The 23,016-nt window shown below is 38.2% G+C and overlaps 1 protein-coding gene across 1 annotated transcript in view; it reads right to left on the reverse strand.

Annotated features, from left to right (window-relative positions):
- Positions 1-1,689: 1,689 nt before the first annotated feature.
- Positions 1,690-23,016, reverse strand: part of FCRL3 (Fc receptor like 3) — a 31,864-nt gene continuing 10,537 nt past the window's right edge. The window contains exons 7-14 of the mRNA XM_058539515.1: positions 20,891-21,169; positions 12,780-13,058; positions 12,301-12,468; positions 7,800-7,827; positions 6,786-6,898; positions 6,516-6,584; positions 5,000-5,031; positions 1,690-4,912 (exon numbers count right to left, since the gene is read on the reverse strand). Of these exons, the coding sequence (XP_058395498.1) occupies positions 4,769-4,912; positions 5,000-5,031; positions 6,516-6,584; positions 6,786-6,898; positions 7,800-7,827; positions 12,301-12,468; positions 12,780-13,058; positions 20,891-21,169 (1,112 nt within the window). The 3' untranslated portion in view covers positions 1,690-4,768. The remainder of the gene's footprint in view (positions 4,913-4,999; positions 5,032-6,515; positions 6,585-6,785; positions 6,899-7,799; positions 7,828-12,300; positions 12,469-12,779; positions 13,059-20,890; positions 21,170-23,016) is intronic.

The following is a 23,016-nucleotide window of genomic DNA, read 5'->3' on the forward strand; positions in this document are numbered from 1 at the left end:
TAATACAAAGTAACAGTAATCAAGAAGGTGTGGTTTTGGGATTAGGATAGATGTATAAGATCAATGGAATGGAATAGTCCAGAAGTAGACCCACATTTATGTACTCAATTGATTGTTGACAAAGGTGAGTAGATATTTCATTGGGAAACAGGTAGTTTCTTAAAGAAATGGTGGTGAAACAAATAGATATCTGTATGGGAAAATATTGACATAAACTCTCACCTCATGCCATATACAAACATTAACTTGAAATGCATCACGTATCTAAATACAAGAAGTAAAACTATTAAATTTCTAAAAGAAAATGTAGACAAAAGTCTCTATGACATTCAGTTAGACAAATTGTTTTTAAACAGGATCTACAAAACATTAACTATAAGAGAAAATAATGATAAATAATTTCCATTATATTAAAAGTGTTTGCTCTTTGAAAGACACAGTAAAGAAAATGTAAAGGAAAGTCACAAACCAGAAAGAAATATTTGCTAAGCATAAATGTAACAAAGGGATATATATCCCAAATATATAAAGAACTCCAGTAACTCAATAATAAGAAGGCAAACAACTCAGATTAAAAAGAGGTAAAAGAGGGGCTGACCCAGTGGTGTAGTGGTTAAGTTCACATGCTCCACTTCGGCAGCCCAGGGTTCACTGGTTCAGATCCTGGTGTGGACCTACACACCACTTGTCAACCCGTGCAGTGGCAGGCATCCCACATATAATGTAGAGGAAGATGGGCATGGATATTAGCCCAGGGCCAATTTTCCTCAGCAAAAACAGGAGGATTGGCAACAGATGTTAACTCAGAGCTAATCTTCCTCACCAAAAAATAAAAAAGAAGTAAGAAGGTTTATTCAGCAAATAGTGCTGAAACAACTGCATATACACAAGAAAAAAATGAACACTTTTCCTCACACTATGCACACACACACACAAATTCACTTTAAATGGCACATAGACCTAAATGTAAAAGAGAAAACTATAAAAAATAAGAGAGAATCTTTTGACCTTGGGAGGGTGTACTTTATAGACAGGAAACACAAAGCGTACTCATAAAATAAAAAAGTTGATAAACTGGAATTTATCAAAACTAAAAAAATTGCCCTAAAAATAACACCATTAAGAAAATTAAGGACAAGCTACAGACATGGAGAAAATATTTGCAACATATAAATCAGACCAGAATATATTTTTAAAAAACTCTTGCAACTCAATAATAAAAAGGCAAACAACTCAACAAAGAAGAGATGAAAGGTGTGAACAGACACTTCACAAAAGAAGATCTATAGAGAGCCAATAAGGACTTAAGAAGATAATCAATAGCATTAATCATCAGAGAAATTAAAACCACAATAAGATAACACTAGACTGCACTACACACTCCTTAGAATGACCAAAATTAAAGACTGAAAATACCAAGTGTTGGCAAGGATGTGGAGCAACTGTAACTATCATACACTGTGCTTGGGAATGTAATATGGTACAGTCATTTTGGAAAAGAGTGTTGCAACCTTTAAAATGTTAAACATAAATCTACTATGTGACCCAGCAATTACACTCCTAGGTATTACAAAGGAGCAATAGAAACATATGTTCACACAAATACTTGTACATGAATTTTTATAGCAGCTTTATTTTTAATAATGACAAATGAAACAATCCAAATGTTCATTAACAAGTAAGCGGATAAGCAAATGTGGCATGTCCATACAATGGAATATTACTTAACAATGAAAAGGAATATACTATGGATACATGAAACAATGTGAATGAATCTCAAAATCTTTTTGCTTAGTAAAAAAAGCCAGACACAAAAAAAAGTATATACTGTAGGATTCTATTTAAATAAAATTTCAGAAAATACACATTAATCTGTAGTGACAGAAAGCATATTTGTGATTGCATAAGATGGAGGTGGAGGGAAAGATGTATTGCTTAGGGGACAAGGAAATTTTGGGGGGTGATGGAGATATATGGGATCTTGATTGTCATGGTTGTCTCATGGATGTATATTATCTGTCAAAATTCATTGAATTGTATAGTTTAAATATGTGCAGTTTATTATGCATAAATTATTCATCAATAAATTTGTAAACGAATAAAATGAATAAATTGTAAAGAAAGAAATTATAGTAACGCCTCAAATCTTGATGCCTCAAATGATACCTTCTTGACTAGTTGGAAACATAATTTCCTCTTCGATCTTTTCCCAAATATTCCTTAGACTCTTCCTGACTGCTTACAAGTACTACTATTTGCCCTCAGTTTGAGGACGTGGATAAGAAGTTCTGGGAGGGAGGTCCCCACACACTTGGAGTTATTCTGTGCACTGTAGAGTCCCTCTGGTCCCCATCTCTTGCTGGCATTTGTCGATTCTCTTTGTCTTAGAGGCTGCTGTCCTTGGTGCTGATGCACCATTGTTATGCATTCCCGGAGAGTGACTCTCACCATCCATGGGATGCTGCCTAGAAGCTGTCGTTCTCCTTTAGGAATTTTCTCTCTCTTAAGTCAATAAAGAAACATTTGTCTTTTTTCACCACTCTTTCAGATGGATTTCTCAGAGCTGGCACTTAGTGACATGTCCCCCTCCGCCATTATACAGCTTTATTCTTCCTGGATCCCAAAGTGGGGAGGCATTTGGAGAAAAATTTAAGCACAGAGATAGATTACACCTATAGATTACAAAGATTACATGAATTCTTTGCACCTCTAAAGGTCAAGCATACATTCTAGATTTAATTTTGTACCTACTAATATGCAGACAAGACATTTAAGTCCTCTTTCATAATAAAAATATGTATCTCCTCCTTAAGAAAGAAATATTTTTTTTCCTTGGCAAATTAGCTTGCTAGTTGAATTCATAAGCCTATAATTAAAAACCTCAAATAAGATTGCATTTTTCTAAAGTATATGTTACACTTGCTGTTGTCTAAGCTTCTGACCCCCAAGGGGAAAAGCATAAAATTGGAAATACATTTAATACTTTTATGCTTGAGCTCTTTTCCAGGTTCTCAAAGCATTATTGTGTTATTTATTTAAAGTCATGAACAATGGCTGGTGTAAAATCAATGACGTCCATAAATTGTATCAGTTGATATACATCAGTCATCAGTGAACTTACCAGCTTCTTTTCTTCAGGTCTATTGTTTTCAGAGCTATAAAACGTTCAGTGTAATACTGGGTGATAGAGGCTAACAATTTCAGTTATTCCTTTCCTGCCTAAGCAGAACTTATAAATAAAAGTGATTCTGCCATTTTTCCTGAAACTTAAGCACAAACGGCATGCTTTTTTAAAATTTTTTCTTCAGTGGTAGTTGCTCAATATTTGCCAGTCAGTTGAGGAAAGGGTTAGGAGTCTTTGAGCAATGGGAGGGAGTGTCCTCCCTTGAGCCCACTGATTGCCTTGCATCTATCTCTACATCCACCGTAGCTCAGGTCATGAGGGCTCCCAAGTGATGCTAAGCTTTGTCATCTGAGTCATGTGAATCATTGGCTCTACTGGGCTTCCAACGTTGGTGCTGATGCTTCTGTAGCTTTCAAATAGTGGATGTTTCATAATTAGACAGTAAAACTGAGCTGCTACAGGTAGAAGGAATGTTTAGTCTTGTGAAAGAGGAAGTATCTTGAAGACATAAAATTCTGCGTAGGCTGGGAGTGTGTGTGTGTCATATATTTGCATCTATTTTATTTATCTATCATCATCATCATCATCATCACTAATCATTTATCATCTATAAATCTATGTTTAAATCTGTTTTAGTCTGCTCTGGCTGCCACAACAAAATGCCACAGACCAGGTAGCTTAAACATCTGACATTTATATTCTCATAGTTCTAGAGGCTGGAAGTCCAAGATCAAGGGGCTAGTAGGGTTGCTTTCTGGTGGGACTTCTCTTCCTGGCCACCTTCTGGCTGCGCAGATGGCTGCCTTCTTGCTGTGTACTCACGTGACCTTTCTTCTGTGTGCATGAAGAGAGACAGAGATATTCCCAGTGTATCTTCTTCTTGTAAGGACACCAGTCCAATTGGATTAGGGCCTGCCCTTATGACCTCATTTAACTTAATTACCACCTTAAAGGCCCTGTCTCCAAGTATAGTCACACTGGAGGTTAGGCTCGAACATATGAAATTTGAGGGAACACAATTCAGCCCATAATACTATTTAGTCAGATAATTTGGAAGCTCTCTCCCATTAAATATATTGGGTTATTTTTTAAAAATTTCTTAGTACTGATGCACATTGCATGAAGAAATAGTACACATGTAGATAGAATCAATCCTTTAGGTCATTTCCAATTTGGTAGCTGAAACATAGTATATACACCAGAACATCAGCAAAGCCACTATCAACCACACACAAAAGGAAAAAAAATGTTTAGAGCGAATTGTTTATGCAGAGATAGTACTTTAAAAGCTTTTGATCATGCTTAGATCAAATGACCATGTAATACCCTCTTGATCCTACCTAGACCTTTTCCCCCTCCTCCTCTATTCCACAGGCCCAGGTGCCAAAGGCCCACCTGCCTTCATATGTATCTCTACTGTGAAAAGAATGCAGCATTTACTCAAATGCTGCCCACTCTGTTCCTAGAGATCACACAGACTTGGGGACAGAGCAGGCTGGCAGATATTTCACACAGTCTCACATCCCCCACTGCCCAGCCTCCTGGGAGACTGGGTCCTGGAGGCAGAGGGTGCACGGTTGGAGAAAACAGGGAGAATGGCACGGGCTGCTTTGCAGGTTCTCTGGGGGCCGCTCTGGTAAAGGGCTAGTGGTCCAAGGCTGATGATGCACATGGGACATTCTCATAGTTTTCTGTAGCATCTCCATGGGTGCTGCCTCTACTGCTAGCCTGCACTGCAGAGTCATCTGGATGTGCCTTCTTCAACTCTGAATAGATGACTGTAGGTCCCTAGTGGGAAAAAAAACATAAACAGTAAGTACTTAAATATAGGTGAGGAAGAACAGAAGGGAAATAAAGCCAGTAAAAGTGACCCACCTTATGCTCCCAATGCATCCTTGGTGCACTTGCTGTTGGATGGGAGGGGGAAAAAAAGTATGAAACTGTGGGTGATATATTCTAACTTAAAATCTACTCACAGTGCATTCTGAGACAATCTTTTCTCTGCTGACTCCTCTCTTGACTGTTTCCTCTGCTGAATTCTTCCAAGTCCTCACAGACAAAGCATTCTACCAACACCCTCCCCTCCACACACACACTCATAAGCCTTTCCCTTGCCTATCAAATGCCCAGAATGACTTTCTTGATGATTTCCTTCTTTCTCCACTGCCATCACAACCCCAGCAGAGAAGCTTCCCACAGCACCCCCCAGAGCCTCTATGACTATACTGATCATCTGGGAGAAGGTGGCAGATATGATTCACTTCATTTTGCATAGGGAAATTGGAGGAGGACAGAGAGGGGGTTGGTATTCTAAGGCCACACAGCAATTTCCCAGGAAGCCAAGGATTTGCAGTAGAGCATTAAGGAAATTCAGTATGTGTATTTCTTCCATTCTTCCTAGGGGTTCTTTGGATCTCTTTCATTTATTTATTCAGCCAATAAGCATTCATTGAACAACGACCTTCTATTAAGCCTTGATAAGCTGTAAGGAGACAGAAACCACACAAACTCAGTCCATATGATCAAGAAGCCTATAATTTTTAAAGGGAGGAATAGACATGGAAAAATGCAACAAGTATTATGGGCACCAAGATAGACATACACATTGAACTACACTACGTAACTATGAAAAGGTAATCAGTTTCTCCCAGGTTAGGACATAAGAAGGGCTGGTGGAAGTCACTCAAAGTTTCACAGTGGCTCCTGAACTGTGTCTTGAAATGTGAGCAAGGGTCAGCAGATAAACTAAGGGCAAGGACATTGCAAGACAAATAAGAAGCATGAGTACCAAAGCATGAAACAGCCCAGTATGATCCGAAAAATGCCAAGAGTTCAATATGGCTAGAATAAGGACATAAGGAAGAGCTTAGAGGAGAGCCAAAGTGCAGAGGGAGGTGAGGGTCATGCTTGAGGATAGACAGTCATTGCAGGCAGTTAATCTAGCCAATGATGTGAACAATTGTGCATCTCAGAGGGATCATGCTGGAAACAGATTGTTGGAAGGTTGGAGGAGAACAAGATTAGAAATAAAGAGACTAGTTAAGAGAATTACAGTTGTCTGCACATTAGATTATGAGAAGCTTAATTTAGCAATTATGTTCATTCATTCATTCATTCAAAAAATATTTTAGTTTTCTAAGCATTGTACTAGATGCTATTGATACATTAATGAAAAATTATAGTGTCTGTCTTCAAAGAGTCTGTGGGGTAGTGGTAGCAGTGTAGACAGGTAAGAGGGAATGGATATGATTATATGATTGGCAATACAAGAGAGGCAGGTAATTTCTTCCATTTTGGACTCACAGTTGAGATGACTTTTTGATCAAAGACTTCTTGCTAGATCTGATAACACACTGTCACCTCACCTCTACTTGGCTGGAAGGTGTCTTACCTAAATTTTCTTTTGTATGCTGGATGCTCCAGATCTGGGAATAAACCAGTTCACTATCTCCAGGATTCACTGTGAGAGAATAGATCATAGCTGGCTGTACTCAAGAGCCCACATTCTAGATCCTTCCTCCCAGCCACCAAGTTCTATCCCCAACATAGTAACAGGAATGCCACTTTTAAATTTAATGTGACTGGGCCATGGACTGTTGCTCAATCTCTCCTCCCTCCCTGGCTCGTCTCTGGAGCCCTTTGCACCTTACAAAGTTCTCACCATTGCTGTACACTGGCTGCAGCTCCATTAAGGCTGGTGGCTCAGAATGAGTGGGCTCTTGGGGGTCTATCCTGAAGGGCCTGGATGAGGAAGGCTCCTGACACTCATTGGGACTGTAATTGTGACAGAGGGGGAAAGAGACAAGGGAGAAGCATTTGTATATTATACAGAGTCTCAGGGAAATCAATACCCAGGAAGAGACTAGCAGTTCATGCAAAATTATCATGGCTGCTTACTCTAAGAATCTGCATGACTCTTTCGAGAAAATGTCAGAAGGGATGTGGCACAAGATGAGGCCCAGAGCAGCAATACAGAGAAAGCTGGCTGAGGCAAGGTCAGAGGGCAAATGCTACACAGTCTCAAGGTCACTTTGATAGAGTAAACACTTGTATTTGCCTAATTTTTTATTTTGAAAAATTTAAATGCTTCAACATTGATACACAAAGACTTCTGCATTCTCACAGAATTTGACTTTTGTCTTTTGTAAAAGATCCCTTTCAATTTTCTATCTCATATTACAATAATCTACCTTTCTTGTAAGTTACCATGCAGGCTCTTCATGAAAGGTGTTGTGGTTTTCTCCCACAATTGCATTTCCTTCTACAGTTAATATTATGAATTGAACATTGCAGGCATTCAATAATCATTTCTTGAATGAGTGTGTGAGTGGAGGAATGGGCAATAAGGCAATGAATGAATTGTAGCCCTATGAGATATGATGTCATTAAGATGTTAGTGGTCAATTCTCTACTGGAGCACAACTAAGGAAGCAGATAAATTAACATGGATAGCAAATAACATGAATTCTGTGTATAAGTAGGTATAAGTGAGTATTAGTCACAAATGTGATTGAAAGTGGCCTTCTTAATCACAGTTTTGGACTTAATAAGAATTTGAAAATGTTAATAGGAAGTCCCATCAAATATTTTTTTAATGAACGTAATTCCATGGCCCTATCTTGTGAGTATAAATAAATCATGAAAATGTTGACAGCGCAAGAAACAGAGACCTCACCTAGGTGTTCCAGTGGCAGAAAGTCCTCCTGAAAAACAAACAAAGGAACATTGATGATAAGTGAGCTGTGTGGATAACATGCTCTATGTTAGAATGCCCTTTCCTAGATATCAGATTCATTCTAGATCTCAGCTACGGTGAATCTTAGAAAACATCCAACCCCACCCGCCATGTCATGTTGTAGATAAGGAAGGTGGGGTTTTGAAAGACATTTGCCCAGAATAATGATTATTCTGAATCTTTATTCAATCAGTAATAGCAGCGCGAACTCTAAGTAGTTGTGACCAAGTAGCAGAAGAGAGACAACTAAATGTTTAACCTGGGCCAACTCCTTGCCTCACTCCCACTCATCTATCCTGACTGCAACCTTATGAGGAGAGACAAGGACACTAAGGCCTCAAGAGGGGTTAAAACTGATACAGAATTCTTAAACAAGCATGAATCAATAGGACTACCATAATAAGCTCAGATCTCTCTTTATTTATGACTCTTGCAAAGCCATTCCAACACTAGGTGCATATTGTTTTCTCCATACCCTTTCTTTCCTTCTCTTTTCCCTGGCTAATTCCAACTTACATTTCCTTCTCCAGAGCTTTCCCTGATACCAGCTGGCTGGATTAAGTGATCTATCTCCATGCACATAGAACCCTGCAATATTAAAATTACTATATGTATTATAATTATCTATTTCTACATTTGTCTGTCTCTCCTTCATGAAATGGTGTGTAACTTGAGGCTGCAAACATTGTCTTAATTATTTTCTATTCCTAGTGCCTAGAATGTTGAAAATATTCTCTTCATTTGTAAAAGAGAAAACAGACCCAGAAGGTGGCTATTTATAATACAAGCTAATATTCACTGAAGATATATGGGCCAGGCACTGTGCTAAGCAGTTTACATAGATTGTCTCATAGCACCTAAAATGTAGGTACTATTATTATGACCATTATATAGCTAAAGAAACTGGGGTTTGGAGAATTTAATTTAGTTGCCAAATACTTGATACTGGAATTATAAACCATGCAGTTAATTATAGAGTCAATAAATTTATCACTCCCTCTGGTAACTTGTATGATACAGTCAGACTTAAGGAGCAAAACTGTTCACTTTGAGAAAAATTTGGAAGGGCTGAGCTCCTCCCTGAGAAGTCTGGCCAATAATGAGAAGGAAGAATTTACTATGAGGAAAGTACAGTAGGCAAGATTTTGAGATAAGAAAGGAAGAGAACCTCTGATTGGTGGACTGTCAGAATTCCCTAGTTGAGTTTGCTATTTAAAATAACACTTCCCCTAGATCTGGAATGACAGGACTTCCTGGGCTCCTGCCCTCATGGATCACATAAAATGATGGTTGTTGATCTTTCCTTCCCTGGTGGTGTTGGTGTTGGTGTTGTGTTGACTGAGCAATCTGTTTTTTGAATATTATCAACTTCAACACTGAGGTTCTGATGTCTGCACTTCTAGTATATTAGGGATTAATAAATGACATCCCAGATAAGCAATGAGATATAAAAGTAATTTTGAAAGTAGGAGGTGTGACCAGCCTTCTACAAGGCATCAAGGTGTAATGAAGAGAATATGGACCCAACGGTTAGAAAGACCCAAGTTAAGCCCTAACTCTGACTCTTAATAGATATGTGAATTTGGAAAGGTTACTTAACTTCCCAAAATCTCTATTTCTTCTCTCTAATATAGTGATAATAATATCAGTTGAATTGAACTGAAATGTACTTATTGAAAAATTGGGAAAATGAGACAAACTATAAAATTGCATGTAATAGACCCCCCAAAAATGACAGATTTTGTGATGAGTACTATTGGGATTAGTGCTCTGATTCTCTTTACATATTTTTTAAAATTATATATACACATAATTTTATATGTAATTTTATTTAAGAAAATACTAAGTAGCTTTAAATTATCAATCACAATGTTGATGCCATTTTTCATACAAAGAAACAGAAGAATGGAAGCTCATTGATTGACATGAAAAGAGGGGTAAGAAGACAATGCTTGAGCAGCATCATTAAGAAAAATATGTAAGCTTTTTCATTGAACTGAGATCCATATCTTTCATTATACATTTATTTGCTTGATTTTCAGTATGAACCTTGAGAAAGGGAGAACAGAAAGAAGCATTTAGCCTGATAGAAAAGGAGTCGCCATGTTACACCACATAGAGAGAAAGACAGAAAGTAAAGGATTAGTAATTCCAAAATATAAAGTCTTGAAACCTTAGAAGCACCCAAAGCACTGTGTAAAACAGTCCATACATTCAAAGATTCCTGATCCACAAAAAAAATATTCAGAGAGAAAAATAAGTAGTCTCACATTGAGGGTATTATGCAAAGTGAAATAAGTCAGAGGGAGAAGGTCAAATACCGTATGATTTCCCTCATTAAGTAGTAGATAATAACAACAACAAACAAACACATAGAGACAGAGATTGGATTGGTGGTTACCAGAGGGGAAGGGGGGAGGGAGGAGGGCGAAAGGGATAATTTGGCACAAGTGTGTGGTGATGGGTTGTAATTAGTATTTGGGTGGTGAACATGATGTAATCTATGCAGAAATAGAAGTCTAATGATGTACACCTGAAACTCATACAATGTTATAAACCAATGTTACTGCAATAAACAAAAAATTAAAAATAAATAAATAAATAAATAAATAAATAAATAAAATAGAAGAACAAAGATAAGAATAATAGCAGATTTCTTGTCAGAAACAACTCACACAAGAAGACAGTAGAGCAATATCTTTAAAATACTGAAAGAAAAAAATTTTCAACCTAGAAATATATCTTTCACAAATGAATGCAAAATACTTTTACAGACACACAAAAGCTGAAATAATGCATCACCAGAAGACCCATACTATAAGAAATGTTAAATGAAATCTTTTGGGCAGAAAGAAAATGATACCAAATGAAAATATGGATATACAAAAAGGAATGAAGGACATTGGAAGTTACTACATGAATAAATATATAAGATTTTAAAATTATGTTTAATTTTCTTTAAAAGATAATTGTTTGCAAAAATAAGAATGATGTAGCCAGGAGAGGAGAAATGGAGTACACTACAGTAATATTTTTATACTATATGTGAAGTGATATAATATCACTTGAAGATAGACTGTGATGTTACAAATGCATACTATAAACCCTAAAACAATGACTAAAATAACAAAGAGTTATATAGCTAAAGCCAACAAAGGAAATAAAATTGAATCATGAAAAATACTCAATTGATCCAAAAGAAGGTAGAAGAAAAGGAAAACAAAGAACAGCTGGTACAAATAGAAAACAAAGAGCAAAATAATAGACAAATCTAAGCCTATCAATAATCACATTAGTGAATGGAATGTGGTAAATAAGTAGGTATTGCCTTGACGTCAATTCAGAAAAAAGCATGACAACAAAAAGCAACTACCAACCAATATCCCTTATGAACATAGATGCAAACATTCCTAACAAAATTTTAGCAAATCAAATCCAACAATCACGGCCAAATGAGGTTGATCCCAGAAATGCAAGGCAGGTTCAGTGTTCAAAATTAAAAATCCATAGCAATAGACTAGAAAAGAAAATCATATGATCATCTCAAGTATGTAGAAAAAATATCTGACAAGCATTTTTGCCTATAAAAACTCTCAGCAAATTACAAATAGTAAGGACTTCCTGAGCCTAATAAAGAGCATCTACAAAAAATCCATAGCTAACATATATTTAATGGTGAGAGAAAAAATACTTTCCTCTTAAGATCAGGAACAAGACAACAATGTCTGCTCTCACCACTTCTGTTTAACATTGTATAAGAGGTTCTAGCCAGTGCATTAAGGCAAGAAAGAAGTAAAAGGAATCCAGATTGAAAAGGAAGGAGTAAATCTATCTTTATTCGCCAATGACATGATCACCTATATAGAAAATCTGACAAAATCTACAAAAGAGATGCTGCAACTAATAAGTGTGTTTAGTGAGGTTGCAGGATATGAGGCCATACAAAAATCAATTGTTTCTATACACTAGCAATAAACAAACAGAAATTTTAATTTAATTTAATTTCATTCTCAGCATTCTGTGTTAATTTTATCCAAATTACACTATATTTGACAAGAATTCCAATATATCTCAGAGTTTATGGTTTACACCTATGGCTATTGGCTTTTTGTTGTTACAAATAGAGGACTTTATTCTTCATTCTTTTTGTTTTCAGTAAGCTTTGGACTGGGGGTAGAACAGTAAGTACTTAACTTTCTAATTTTTAATTGGAAGCAAAACTCTGCTACCTGATTTAAATCTCAAACACATGGAATAACAACTTCATTGAAAAACTCATTCTATCTTTTTGTCACTATTGCCTACAGAGTGGCAGTGATTAGAACTGAGAGCCTAGTACTTGGAGGGAATAATTGACATTTATCAGATGCACCACACAAGTCCAAATTATTATAGCAATGGCGTAAGTCACAATATCAAAAGGTAAGAAGTAGATACCCACCTGATTTCCTTTGGGTCTTGAAGTTGCCCACCAGAGCAGCAGTAGCAGCAAGGCCAAGGATACTTAGCAGCCCCCCGATGACTCCCACAGTGATAAGGATTATTTTGTTCCTGGAAGACCCTAAGTGGAGAGACCTACACGTGAGTTCCAGTGGCAAATATTTGTGATCTAGATAAAAACCATGTAGGTGGGAGCTAGAGATTGATAGACAGATTTTTGCCAGGTTCTGATTTCTCCATTTTAATTATCACTAGCATATTTCATAAATTTCAAAATAATGGCATATTGATTGGCAGCATCTAAGATTAAAATTTATTCCCTTTTCCTCTCCTCCATGAAATCAGTACCAATCTCCAGAAGTCTCAAGCCTTGGTGTCATGTTCAAAAACTCTTTGACATTAATAGTATTCATACAACCTGTTGGAGAAATATTTTATTGACCATAACTGTAACCTATGGCCCAGATACCACCAACCCACCTGTAAAGTTGAGTGTCACCATCTCACTGCATTTGACCCCCAGGCCATTGTCGGCCCCACAGGAGTAGTTCCCAGAATGCTGTGCCATCAGAGAGAGGTTGAAGGATGCTCCTCCTCCAAAGGGGGCCAAGCTGTTCCCCAGTGTGTCATTGTCATGATAAAACCAGTACAGGATTGGGGGAGAGCCTCTTTGGGCCTCACAGTGAAGCTCCAACAGTTCTCCCGCCACAGGCTGGGCCCCAGCAGGGTTGACAGTGAGGACAGGGCGAGACACTGGAACTGAGGAAGGAAACATAGTTCACCGGAAGTTTTAGTTAAGTATATATACAAGATCACTTAATAAAGGAAACACCCAGCATAGTTTTGGAATTCAGGAAAACCTGAGTTTGAATCCTGTTTCTGTCCTTTATTAGTTCTGTAATCTTGGTGTTTTAAAACTTTTTTATCTCTCTGAGTCTCAGTCTATTCCTTTGTAAAATGGAGCTAATAATGATTATATCTCAAGCCATTAGTAAAAAGAATCATATATGTAAAGTGTTTGATAAATCTTAGAAATTATTATTGATAGAAATAATAACTAAAAACAAGGTTCATTTCTCAACATTACTGACACCTGAGTCTTAGCTTTAAACCTATACTTCCACACCTATCTAAAGTAGGATCTCATTACTCTCTATCCAATTACCTTGCTTTATTTTTCTATACAGCATTTAGCACTAACATCTATCTATGTATGTATCTGTCTCTCTCTCTTCATCTGTCTATCATTGTTGTACATCTGATGCCCGCAATAAAATGTAGGTTTCGTAAGAGTGAGAACTTATCTATTTGTTCATTGTTGTATTTCCAGCTGCTGGAACTTTGCCTGGCATGCAATAGTTCCTCAATAATTAGTGATTGTATGGGTGATCAAATTGATCCAGATTGGCATAAAAATATCCAGAACAGCAATAGCAACAGTGATTTCCATTTTAATTGATGATTATAGAAATAGGACAGCCAAGAAGAACAGAAAATAATTATGTTTTTTATTAATATACGGGATTATTAATAAATAATGTGGAACGTGAACTGTAAGATTGCTGCTTCTGCTAACCTGGATGAGCCAGTCTGTGTGCAGTGCTTTAGATATAAGCTGTGTGCGTCATTGGCAAGAGAACATTGGTAAGGATCTTAAGCTCTTCTTTGCATCAGAGATTGGCTAAAAGGGAAGAAGTATGGGGACCATTCCTTGAATGGGAATGATTCGACTTGAAAATGTACCGTGTGTTGGCTGCAAAACAGGTGGCACCAGCTGCTTAATCAGGGTGGAAATGCCAAGTCCTGCTTTTGATGTAGGGTTCCTGCTAAATCTAAATAGATGGCTTGAGTTTGGCCCTTCTGTACATCCTTTGCAATATAAAGTGACCTAGGCCAAATGCTAAGGGCCTCAGGGGTAAGTCTTTACATGTACTTTGTGCATCTTAGTGTGCCTTTCCACCCATGTCAGGCCTCATATTTCTTTTTTTCCCAACTTTTTTTTTATTGTGGTAAAATACACATAACATAAAATTTACCATCATAATCATTTTTAAGTGCACAGTTCAATGTCATTAAATACATTTATAATGTGATCCAAACATAACCACCATTTATCTCCATAACTTTTCATCTTGTAAGACTGAAACTCTATACCCATTAAAAAATAACTCTCCATTTTCCCACTCTCCAGTTCCTGGAAACCACCATTCTACTTTCTGTCTCTATGATTTTGACTACTCTAAGTATCTTATATAAGTGGAATCATATAGTATTTGTCTTTTAGTGACTGGCTTATTTCACTTAGCATAATGGCCTCAAGATTCATCAATGTTGTAGCATATATCAGAATTTTTTTTCTTTTTAAGTCTAAATAATATCCCATTGTATGTGTACACCACATTTTGCTTATCCATTTACCTACTGATGGATACTTGGGTTGCTTCCATGTTTTAGCTATTACGAATAATGCTGATATGTACATGGGTGTACAAATATCTCTTTGAGAACCGGCTTTCAATTTTTGAAGATTTATACCTAACAGTGGAATTTCTGGATCAGATAGTAGTTCTATTTTTAATTTTTGGGAGAACCTCCATACTGTTCTCCATAATAGTTGCACCATTTTACATTCCCATCAACAGTACACAGGGTTCCAATTTCTCCACATCCTTGTCAACACTTGTTATTTTCCATTTTTTTAATAGTAGCCATCCTAACGGTTGTGAGGTGGTATTTCATTGTAGTTTTGATTTGCATTTTCCTAATAATCAGTGATTTTGAGCATTTTCTCACGTGTTTATTGGCCATTATATATCGTCTTTGGAGAAATGTCTATTCAAGTCCTTTACCCACTTTTTAATTGGGTTGTTTGTTTTTTTGTTATTGAGTTTTAGGAGTTCTCTATATATTCTGGATATTAATCCCTTATTATATATATTATTTATAAATATTTTCTCTCATTCTCTGGGTTGCCTCTTCATTCTGTTGATATTGCCTTTTGATGCACAAATTTTTTTAATTTTCATGAAGTCCAATTCATCTATTTTTTAATTTTTTTGCCTGTGTCTTTGGTGTGTGCCAAAAAAAAAAATGTATAAATCCAATGTCATGAAGTTTTTGCCCTATATTTTATTCTAAGACTTTTATAGTTTTAGGTCTTAAATTTAAGTCTGTGATCCATTTTAAGTTAATTTTGTCTATGGTGTTAGGTAAAGGACCAACTTCATTCTTTTGCATGTGGGTATTCAGTTTTCCCAGCAACATTTGTTGAAAAGGTTATCCTTTCCCTATTGAATGGTCTTGACACCCTTCCCAAAAATCACTTGGCCATATATGTGACCGTTTATTTCTGGGCTTGCTGTTCTACTCCATTGGTCTATATGTCTGTCTTTATGCCAGTACTGCACTATTTTGATTACTGTAGATTTGCAATAAATTTTGAAAGAAGGAAATGTGTTGCTTCCAGCTCCATTCTTTTTCAAGATTGTTTTGGCTATTCGGCATCTTTTGAGATTCCATATGAATTTTAGTATGGATTTTTCTACTTCTGCAAAAAACATCATTGGAATTTTGATAAGTATTGCGTTGAATCTGTAGATTGCTTTGGGTATTATTGACATCTTAACAATATTAAGTCTTCTAATCCATGAACATGGGATGTGTTTCCATTTATTTTTGTCTTCTATAATTTCCTTTTTTTTTTTAATTTTTTGTTTATTGCAGTAACATTGTTTTATGACATTGTAAAAATTTCAGGTGTACATCATTGTACTTCTATTTCTGCATAGATTACATCATGTTCACCACCAAAATACTAATTACAACCCATCACCACACACATGTACCGAATTATCCCTTTCACCCTCCTGCCTCCCCCCTTCCCCTCTGGTAACCACCAATCCAATTTCTGTCCCTTTGTGTTTGTTTATTGTTGTTATTATCTACTACTTAATGAAGGAAATCATACGGTATTTGTCCAAAGAACTTGAAAACACCAAATTGTAAAGATACATGCATCCCTGTGTTCATTGCAGCGTTATTCACAATAGCCAAGACTTGGAAGCAACCTAAGTGCCCATCAAGGGACGAATGGATAAAGAAGCTGTGGTGTATATACGCAATGGAATACTACTCAACCATAAGAAACAATGAAATCCAGCCATTTGTGACAACATGGATGGACATTGAGGGTATAATGCAAAGTGAAATATGTCTTCTATAATTTCTTTCAGCAATGTTTTGTACTTTTTACCGTACAAGTCTTTCATCTCCTTGGTTAAGTCAATTTCTAAGTTTTTTATTCTTTTTGATGATATTTTGAATGGAACTGTTTTCATAATTTCCTTTTCAGATTATTCATTTTTAGTGTATAGAAATGCAGCTGATGTTTTCATGTTGACTTTGTATCCTGCTACTTTGATGAATTCACTTATTAGCTCTAAGTTTTGTGTGTGTGTGTGTGTGTGTGTGTGTGTGTGCAATCTTTAGGGGTTACTACATATAAAATCATGTCATCTGTGAACAGAGATAATTTTAAATTCTTCCTTTACAATCTGGATGCCTTTATTTCTTTTTCTTGTTAAATGCTCTGGCTGGAAATTCCAATACTCTCCTGAATTGAGGTGGCAAAAGTGGGCATCCTTGCCTTATTCCTGGTCTTAGAGGAGCACCATACTGCTCCATCCTGCCTGGGACATGAATCATCCCTTCATCCAGCATATCCACATTGTATATGCTACCTGCCCATTTGTCACTTAGTAGCCATCTCGATTATCAGATCTACTATCACAGTATTGCAGTGCTTGTGTTCAAGTAACCCTTATTTTACTTAATAACGGCCCCAAAGTGCAAATTAATGATGCTGGCAATTCGGGTATGCCAAAGAGAAACTGTAAAGTTCTTCCTTTAAGGGAAAAGGTGAAAGTTCTCAACTTAATAATGAAAGAAAAAAAATCGTATGCTGAGATTGCTAAGATCTATGGTAAGAACGAATCTTCTATCCATGAAATTGTGAAGGAAAAAGAAATCCATGCTCGTTTTGTTGTCGCACCTCAAACCACAAAAGCTACGGCCGCTGTGCATGAATAAGTACTTAGTTAAGATAGAGTTCGGTACTATCTGTGGTTTCTGGGATCCACTGGGTGTCTTGGAATGTATCCCCTGCAAATAAGGAGAGACTGCTGTAGTTCTCTTAAATTCTTTGTCTAGCATGTCTGAGATCAGGTCTTTTTTTGGAGCCAGTTTCTGTTGATTTTTTTTTTTTCTTTGAATGGAGCATACTTTCCCGTTTCTTTGTATGTCTTGTGATTTTTTTTGTTGAACTGGACATTTGAAATTAGTAATCTGGTAGCTCTGAAAATCAGATTCTCCCCCTCTCCCAGGGTTTGCTGTTTTTCATTATTGTTTTTACTTTTTGATTATTGTAGGCTGTTCTCTGTGCCAAGGATCAGCCTGAGGTGTAAACTTAAGGTCTTCTAAGGTCTTTTCTGACCCTTTCCTTGGGCATGCACACTCACTTTCTAATTATTCCTGTATATGCAGTTTATGAATTTCCTAGTCCTTAATGTCTGGCTCCAAAAAGAAGAAAAAGAAAAAGATGAAGAGGGGAGAAAAGGGGTGCCAACCCTTTAAATCCTCTGGAAGTCACTTCAGCTGGAGGGCGAGGAGCTTGCAACAGAGGGAGGAGGTACAACAACCTAGGCTGCCTGACTTTTTGTACTTCTGTGATCAGAAGCAGCAATTAGGAATCAGAGCACAGATTCCCCAATATTTGGAGGCCAGGGTCCTTTTTGCCCACCCACCCCAGCTCCCCACAAGCTGTGTGCAAGCTGCTCAAGGAACACATGCACAGCTGCCTGTTACAGGGTTGAGGGTGGGAGTTGGGTAGTTGCTACCGTGCTAAGAGCTGAAATTGACTGAAGTAAACTTCAATTTACTGACCAAGCCTTTCTGTGGGAGTTTCAAGCTCTCAGTAGACTCCAGAATCCCAAAATAATTACATCAGACAGATTTTGCCAGTGCAGTTCTAGGTAAGAAGACAGATTCCTGGTGCTTCCTACTCTGCCATCTTCCCAGAATCCTCCCAGCCTCCTATTTCTCCAGGCTTTTGTAAGATGGGAGCAGTGATTCTCAGCTTCTTCCCATACATTTCTCCCTCCAGGGTTCACCAACCTTCTGGTTCTATATATACATCCCCACAAAATCAGAGAATTTTAGGGCTGAAAGAGACCAAGGTTATCATCAGGTTCAGTGATCTCCAAGATGGGGTCGAAGACAACCCAAAGGAGTGAGGGAAGAAAATATGACAATGTTTGAGTACTTAGTTTTTAACTTTAAGGTAAGAAAGAAATTCAGATTTACTAATATTCATATTGGCACTCTTACTCGGGCCATGTGTCGTACCCTGTGCTAAGATCTGTAAGGGAGTTCTTGTGAAGGCAGTGAGATCCCCACCACATGGAAGAGTGGACAGTAGAGCGTTCAGCTGTTTGTTCATTTTCAGCATATGGGAACATATTGCCCTTTTAGTTAAGTATTTTTACAGATTATTTTAACTTAAGTATTTAAATTGCTTTGTAATGAAATTGGGTAATAACCACAACATCTGTTTGTACCACATAGAAGTTTTTCAATTATTTTGTGGCAAAGTTCTAAAAAGGAGGGGGTAAATATAAAGATTATCCGTGTGTTTTTCTATGAAGAAAGATCATTATTTTATTTTTGGTGATTTTATATATTTATTTGTTTTAGTAATCAGTGACCCAATAGTATAATATTTAGTCAGACACTTAAAAAAAGATTTTTAACAGTACTCATATTATTAATGCTTTCTAAATAAACTCATGTGATAGAGATAATATTTTGTAAAATTGTTTAAAAATATTTATACTTCTATATGTTTTTATTATCAGAAAATTTCAATATATCAACTTCAAAAATTTATATCTACACATGTAAAAATGTGTGGAAACAGCATGTAGCAATGAGTTTATACTTCTTTCAAAGCTTAAACTCATTTGTAATAAATTTAAATATGCAACACTTCCCACTTATTTTATAAGAATTTCTCGACATTAATAAAAATGGAAATCTACTAGCCAAATTTCAATGAAAATCTTTGCATAATTACTGCGTGGGATTGAAAAATGGGTATCAGAGATGCTCTGTTTCCACTTGGATCTGGATGTCTTGGCAAGATAACTTTTAAGTAATAGCAGCCACTGAAACCAATTGGAACAAGCCAAACTCATAACCAGGCATCAAATAACTGTACCACAAAGAATAAACCAAGATTTTCAAAATAAAAAAATCATATTCAATTACTATTTTAGTCAAAGATTCTAAGACTATTTAAAAATATTTTATCCTTATTTAATTTATATTTCTGTGTTTTATAGTGTGCATATTTAGTACAGTAGTACATGTATATAATTAATAAACAAGTATTTAGGATACATGTTCAACACTTTTGACAGAAAATGGTGTAGGCTCAGGAATGTTTGTGCCTCCATGATTTACTTGACTCAACTACTTTATAAGTGAGGAAACTGAGGACAAGACTAGTAAAGAGACTTGTTCAAGGTCACATAAATAGATATTTTCTTGTTCGAGGCTGGAATCCCAGTTTCAGCACACTGTCTGGCTCTCCTAGGTTCTAAAAACTCCCTCAATCATAACCTAAATTTGGCCCATAGGAAGAATCATTATTAACCAAGATATCATAAGTATTCCAATAGTTCGGAATAGTTGGAGAACAAGAAGCCATGGCGAAATCCAGAGAACGTAAATATTTGAGGAGCTGGGAGTCATCGCTGTCTCTTTTATCCTGCCAATTCTTCCTAAGTTCCAGGGCTCCACCTCACCTTCCAAATGCTGGGCATTTTGGAATAATCATGGCACAGACTAGGGGTCTCTCCTAAATGGATGGGCACATCGCTAATTGTCAACGTGATAGAAGTAGGAAATAATGATTCCTTGATAACTCTGGTGAAGAAATATTTTGTTTGCAGATACTGAGAGCATCATAATAAATGATACCCTAACATTCAAAGAGTCAGAAGGCATTTGGAGAAAGTGAGAAGGCCAGACAGGCCATTAATCTGAAGACCATGAGAAAGCCCTACTGCTCTTATAGCTGTGGGTGTCCACAAGGAGAGACACTTTGTCTGGTAATCCAGAGAGCCAAGCAGGAATTTAGATTGTATGGGAGTAGGGGCAGAAAACCTTGGCAAGGAATGCTCTGGTCATTTGTTCTTGGACAAAGGAATTTAAAAATTAAGCTTTCTATATTATGTTCTTTCATCAGAAATTGCTGAACCATCATATATCTGGTATTTTGGAAAATCTTTGTGCCTCTACTAGGGAGACTGTGTGGAATATATGGCTGTTGGTGACAATGACAGAGGAAATAAAGGAATTGTCTAAGTTACTGAATGTATAGTCAGAAGGAAGAATCCCAGAATTTCAGGTGGAGGCAGAAAAAGTGGGGAGTCTGCTGGGATATTACACCAGCAAATAGCCCAAAGGAGCTCTGTTTGGGAGAGGACATAGTCTGTTCTTGGCTCTAACTGCCACGGGCATAGCCTACTTACCAGTGATGTTGAGAATCACTCTGTCACTATGTTGGGCTCCCAGGCCATTGTGAGCCTCACAGGAATAGGCTCCAGAATGTTCTGCAGTCAGAGAGAGGTTGAAGGATGCTCCACCTCCAGAGGGGGCCAAGCTGCTCCCCAGGGTGGCATCTTCATGATAAAACTGGTACAGGATTGGAGGAGAGCCTCTCCAGGCCGCACAATGAAGCTCTACCACATCCCCCACAACAGCCTGGGCCCTGGGAGCCCTGAGGGTGAGGATGGGGCGAGACACTGGAACTGAGGGAGGAAAAAGAGCTGTCAGAGAAGGACTCTGAAGCTGTGGCAGATTCATAACCCCACTCAAGGAGCCTGAAAATAGGTATATTTCTTGAGTCATGAGGAGTAATCTTGGATAATTTTGTTTTCATCACTACTCAATCCTCTCCACAGAAGTAAGGTGTCTTCGATTTATTTTGCCCTCTTTGCCTTTCCGTGGTTAGCTTTTAAATCTTCACACCTCTGTTCCTTCGTCTTCTTTAGAAGATCCTTGCTGGATTGGTATCAAGATGGTGGCATAGGCAGACTCTGAACTCATCTCCTCCCATGGACACAACAGACTTAACTATTACTCTTGGAACAATTACCTCTGAGAGAGAACAGAAAACTGGATAAGAGGAACCCCTGCAACATGCGACAGTCCTCACTGAGGTGGAAGAGGCAGAAATTCCCTTCTGGAGAGAAAAAAAGCCAACTTCATAAGCTGCAGTGCTTCAGGCTGCCCAGGAGCAATCCAAAGGTACACAGCCTTCCCTGAAGGAGTGGCGGTCCTGAGCAGCGGAGCATTGGTGCTATCAGCATTTTTTAGACCCAGCACAACCAAGGTGAATGTTATAATAACTGGCTTTGCTGGCTACTAACAACAATGGGGAATACACCCAGACAGGCTATCTGACAGAAAGAAAAAAAAGCCAACTCTTAAATGGCCCATGCACAAATTCACCCATTCTGGAAAGCAACCTAAAATCACCAGAAAGAAATATGCACAGGCCTTTTGCGAAAAGAGACTCACCCGATAGGCCCTGGGTGTGTCTCAGTGAGAGATGAGACCTCTCCAGGGACTGACATTGGAGGCAGCCATTGCTGTGACCTGGGGCAGGCATGCTGATACAGACACTGGCAGACGCCGTTAGAATTCTTCCTCCAGCCTGTTAGTGCAGAGGTCTGCCCCACACACTGGAGCACTGAGTGAATCCGGCTCAGCTGGGGGGCAGCCTGCCCTAGGTACTGGCCTCACCCAACAGCAAGCCAGTGGGCAACTTTTGGGCCTGCATAGGCTAGCTGCCTGGATTCACTGCAGGTGGTGAGTGGGTCCACCTCTGCAGGGCAGGGCCTGCACGAGGAGTGGATGGAGGGGGTGGGGCATTGGTGGAGTGTGTACGGCCTCTGTGTGGGGTGACTGAGTCTGCTTCAAGGGGTCAGAAGAGGGGGTCACAAGAGGCAGAACTGTGTTGATGGTTTTGTGGCCCTGTGGGCAGTGGCGTTCGTTGGCTGCAGAAGACTTGTGCTTCTCAAACAGCCAGACAGGGGATCGGCCCCACATTCCAAAGCCTGAAACAACTGGATGATCCCCTGCCTGGGGGCAGCCCCACCCAGCTCCAGTCCTGAGATAGCTGACAGGAGCCTTATAGGCCAGAGGCCTACAGCAATTGTAATCCCCTGAGCCTAACAACCAGTCACACAGGGGGACTACTCACTTAACAGAAAAACTGCAACAGGAATGTGCCATTAGACCTTGCAGTCAACTGTGCTGGGGTTCCTTACACCTGATAAAGAGACTGAAATATCCATAACAGCCACACCAGGTGAGCATAACAACCAGCCGGCCAGGGGAACAGCTCAGCCTCCCTGGATATCTACAGCAAGAGCAACCATGCCACAACAGAAGGACACACACAGCCCACACAGGGGTCACTCCTGGAATATTTGGAACTGGTGAGGAGAGGGAAGCACACTGCTGGGCCTCATAAGGCATCTCTTACATAAGAACACCTCTCCAAGGTCAGGAGATGTAGCTGACCTAAATAATACATAGGTACAAGCACAGAGAAAGAGGCAAAATGAGGAGGTAAAGGAATACATTCGAA

This window comes from Diceros bicornis, chromosome 4 (genome assembly GCF_020826845.1).
Source record: "Diceros bicornis minor isolate mBicDic1 chromosome 4, mDicBic1.mat.cur, whole genome shotgun sequence".
NCBI classification, from domain to species: Eukaryota; Metazoa; Chordata; class Mammalia; order Perissodactyla; family Rhinocerotidae; genus Diceros; species Diceros bicornis.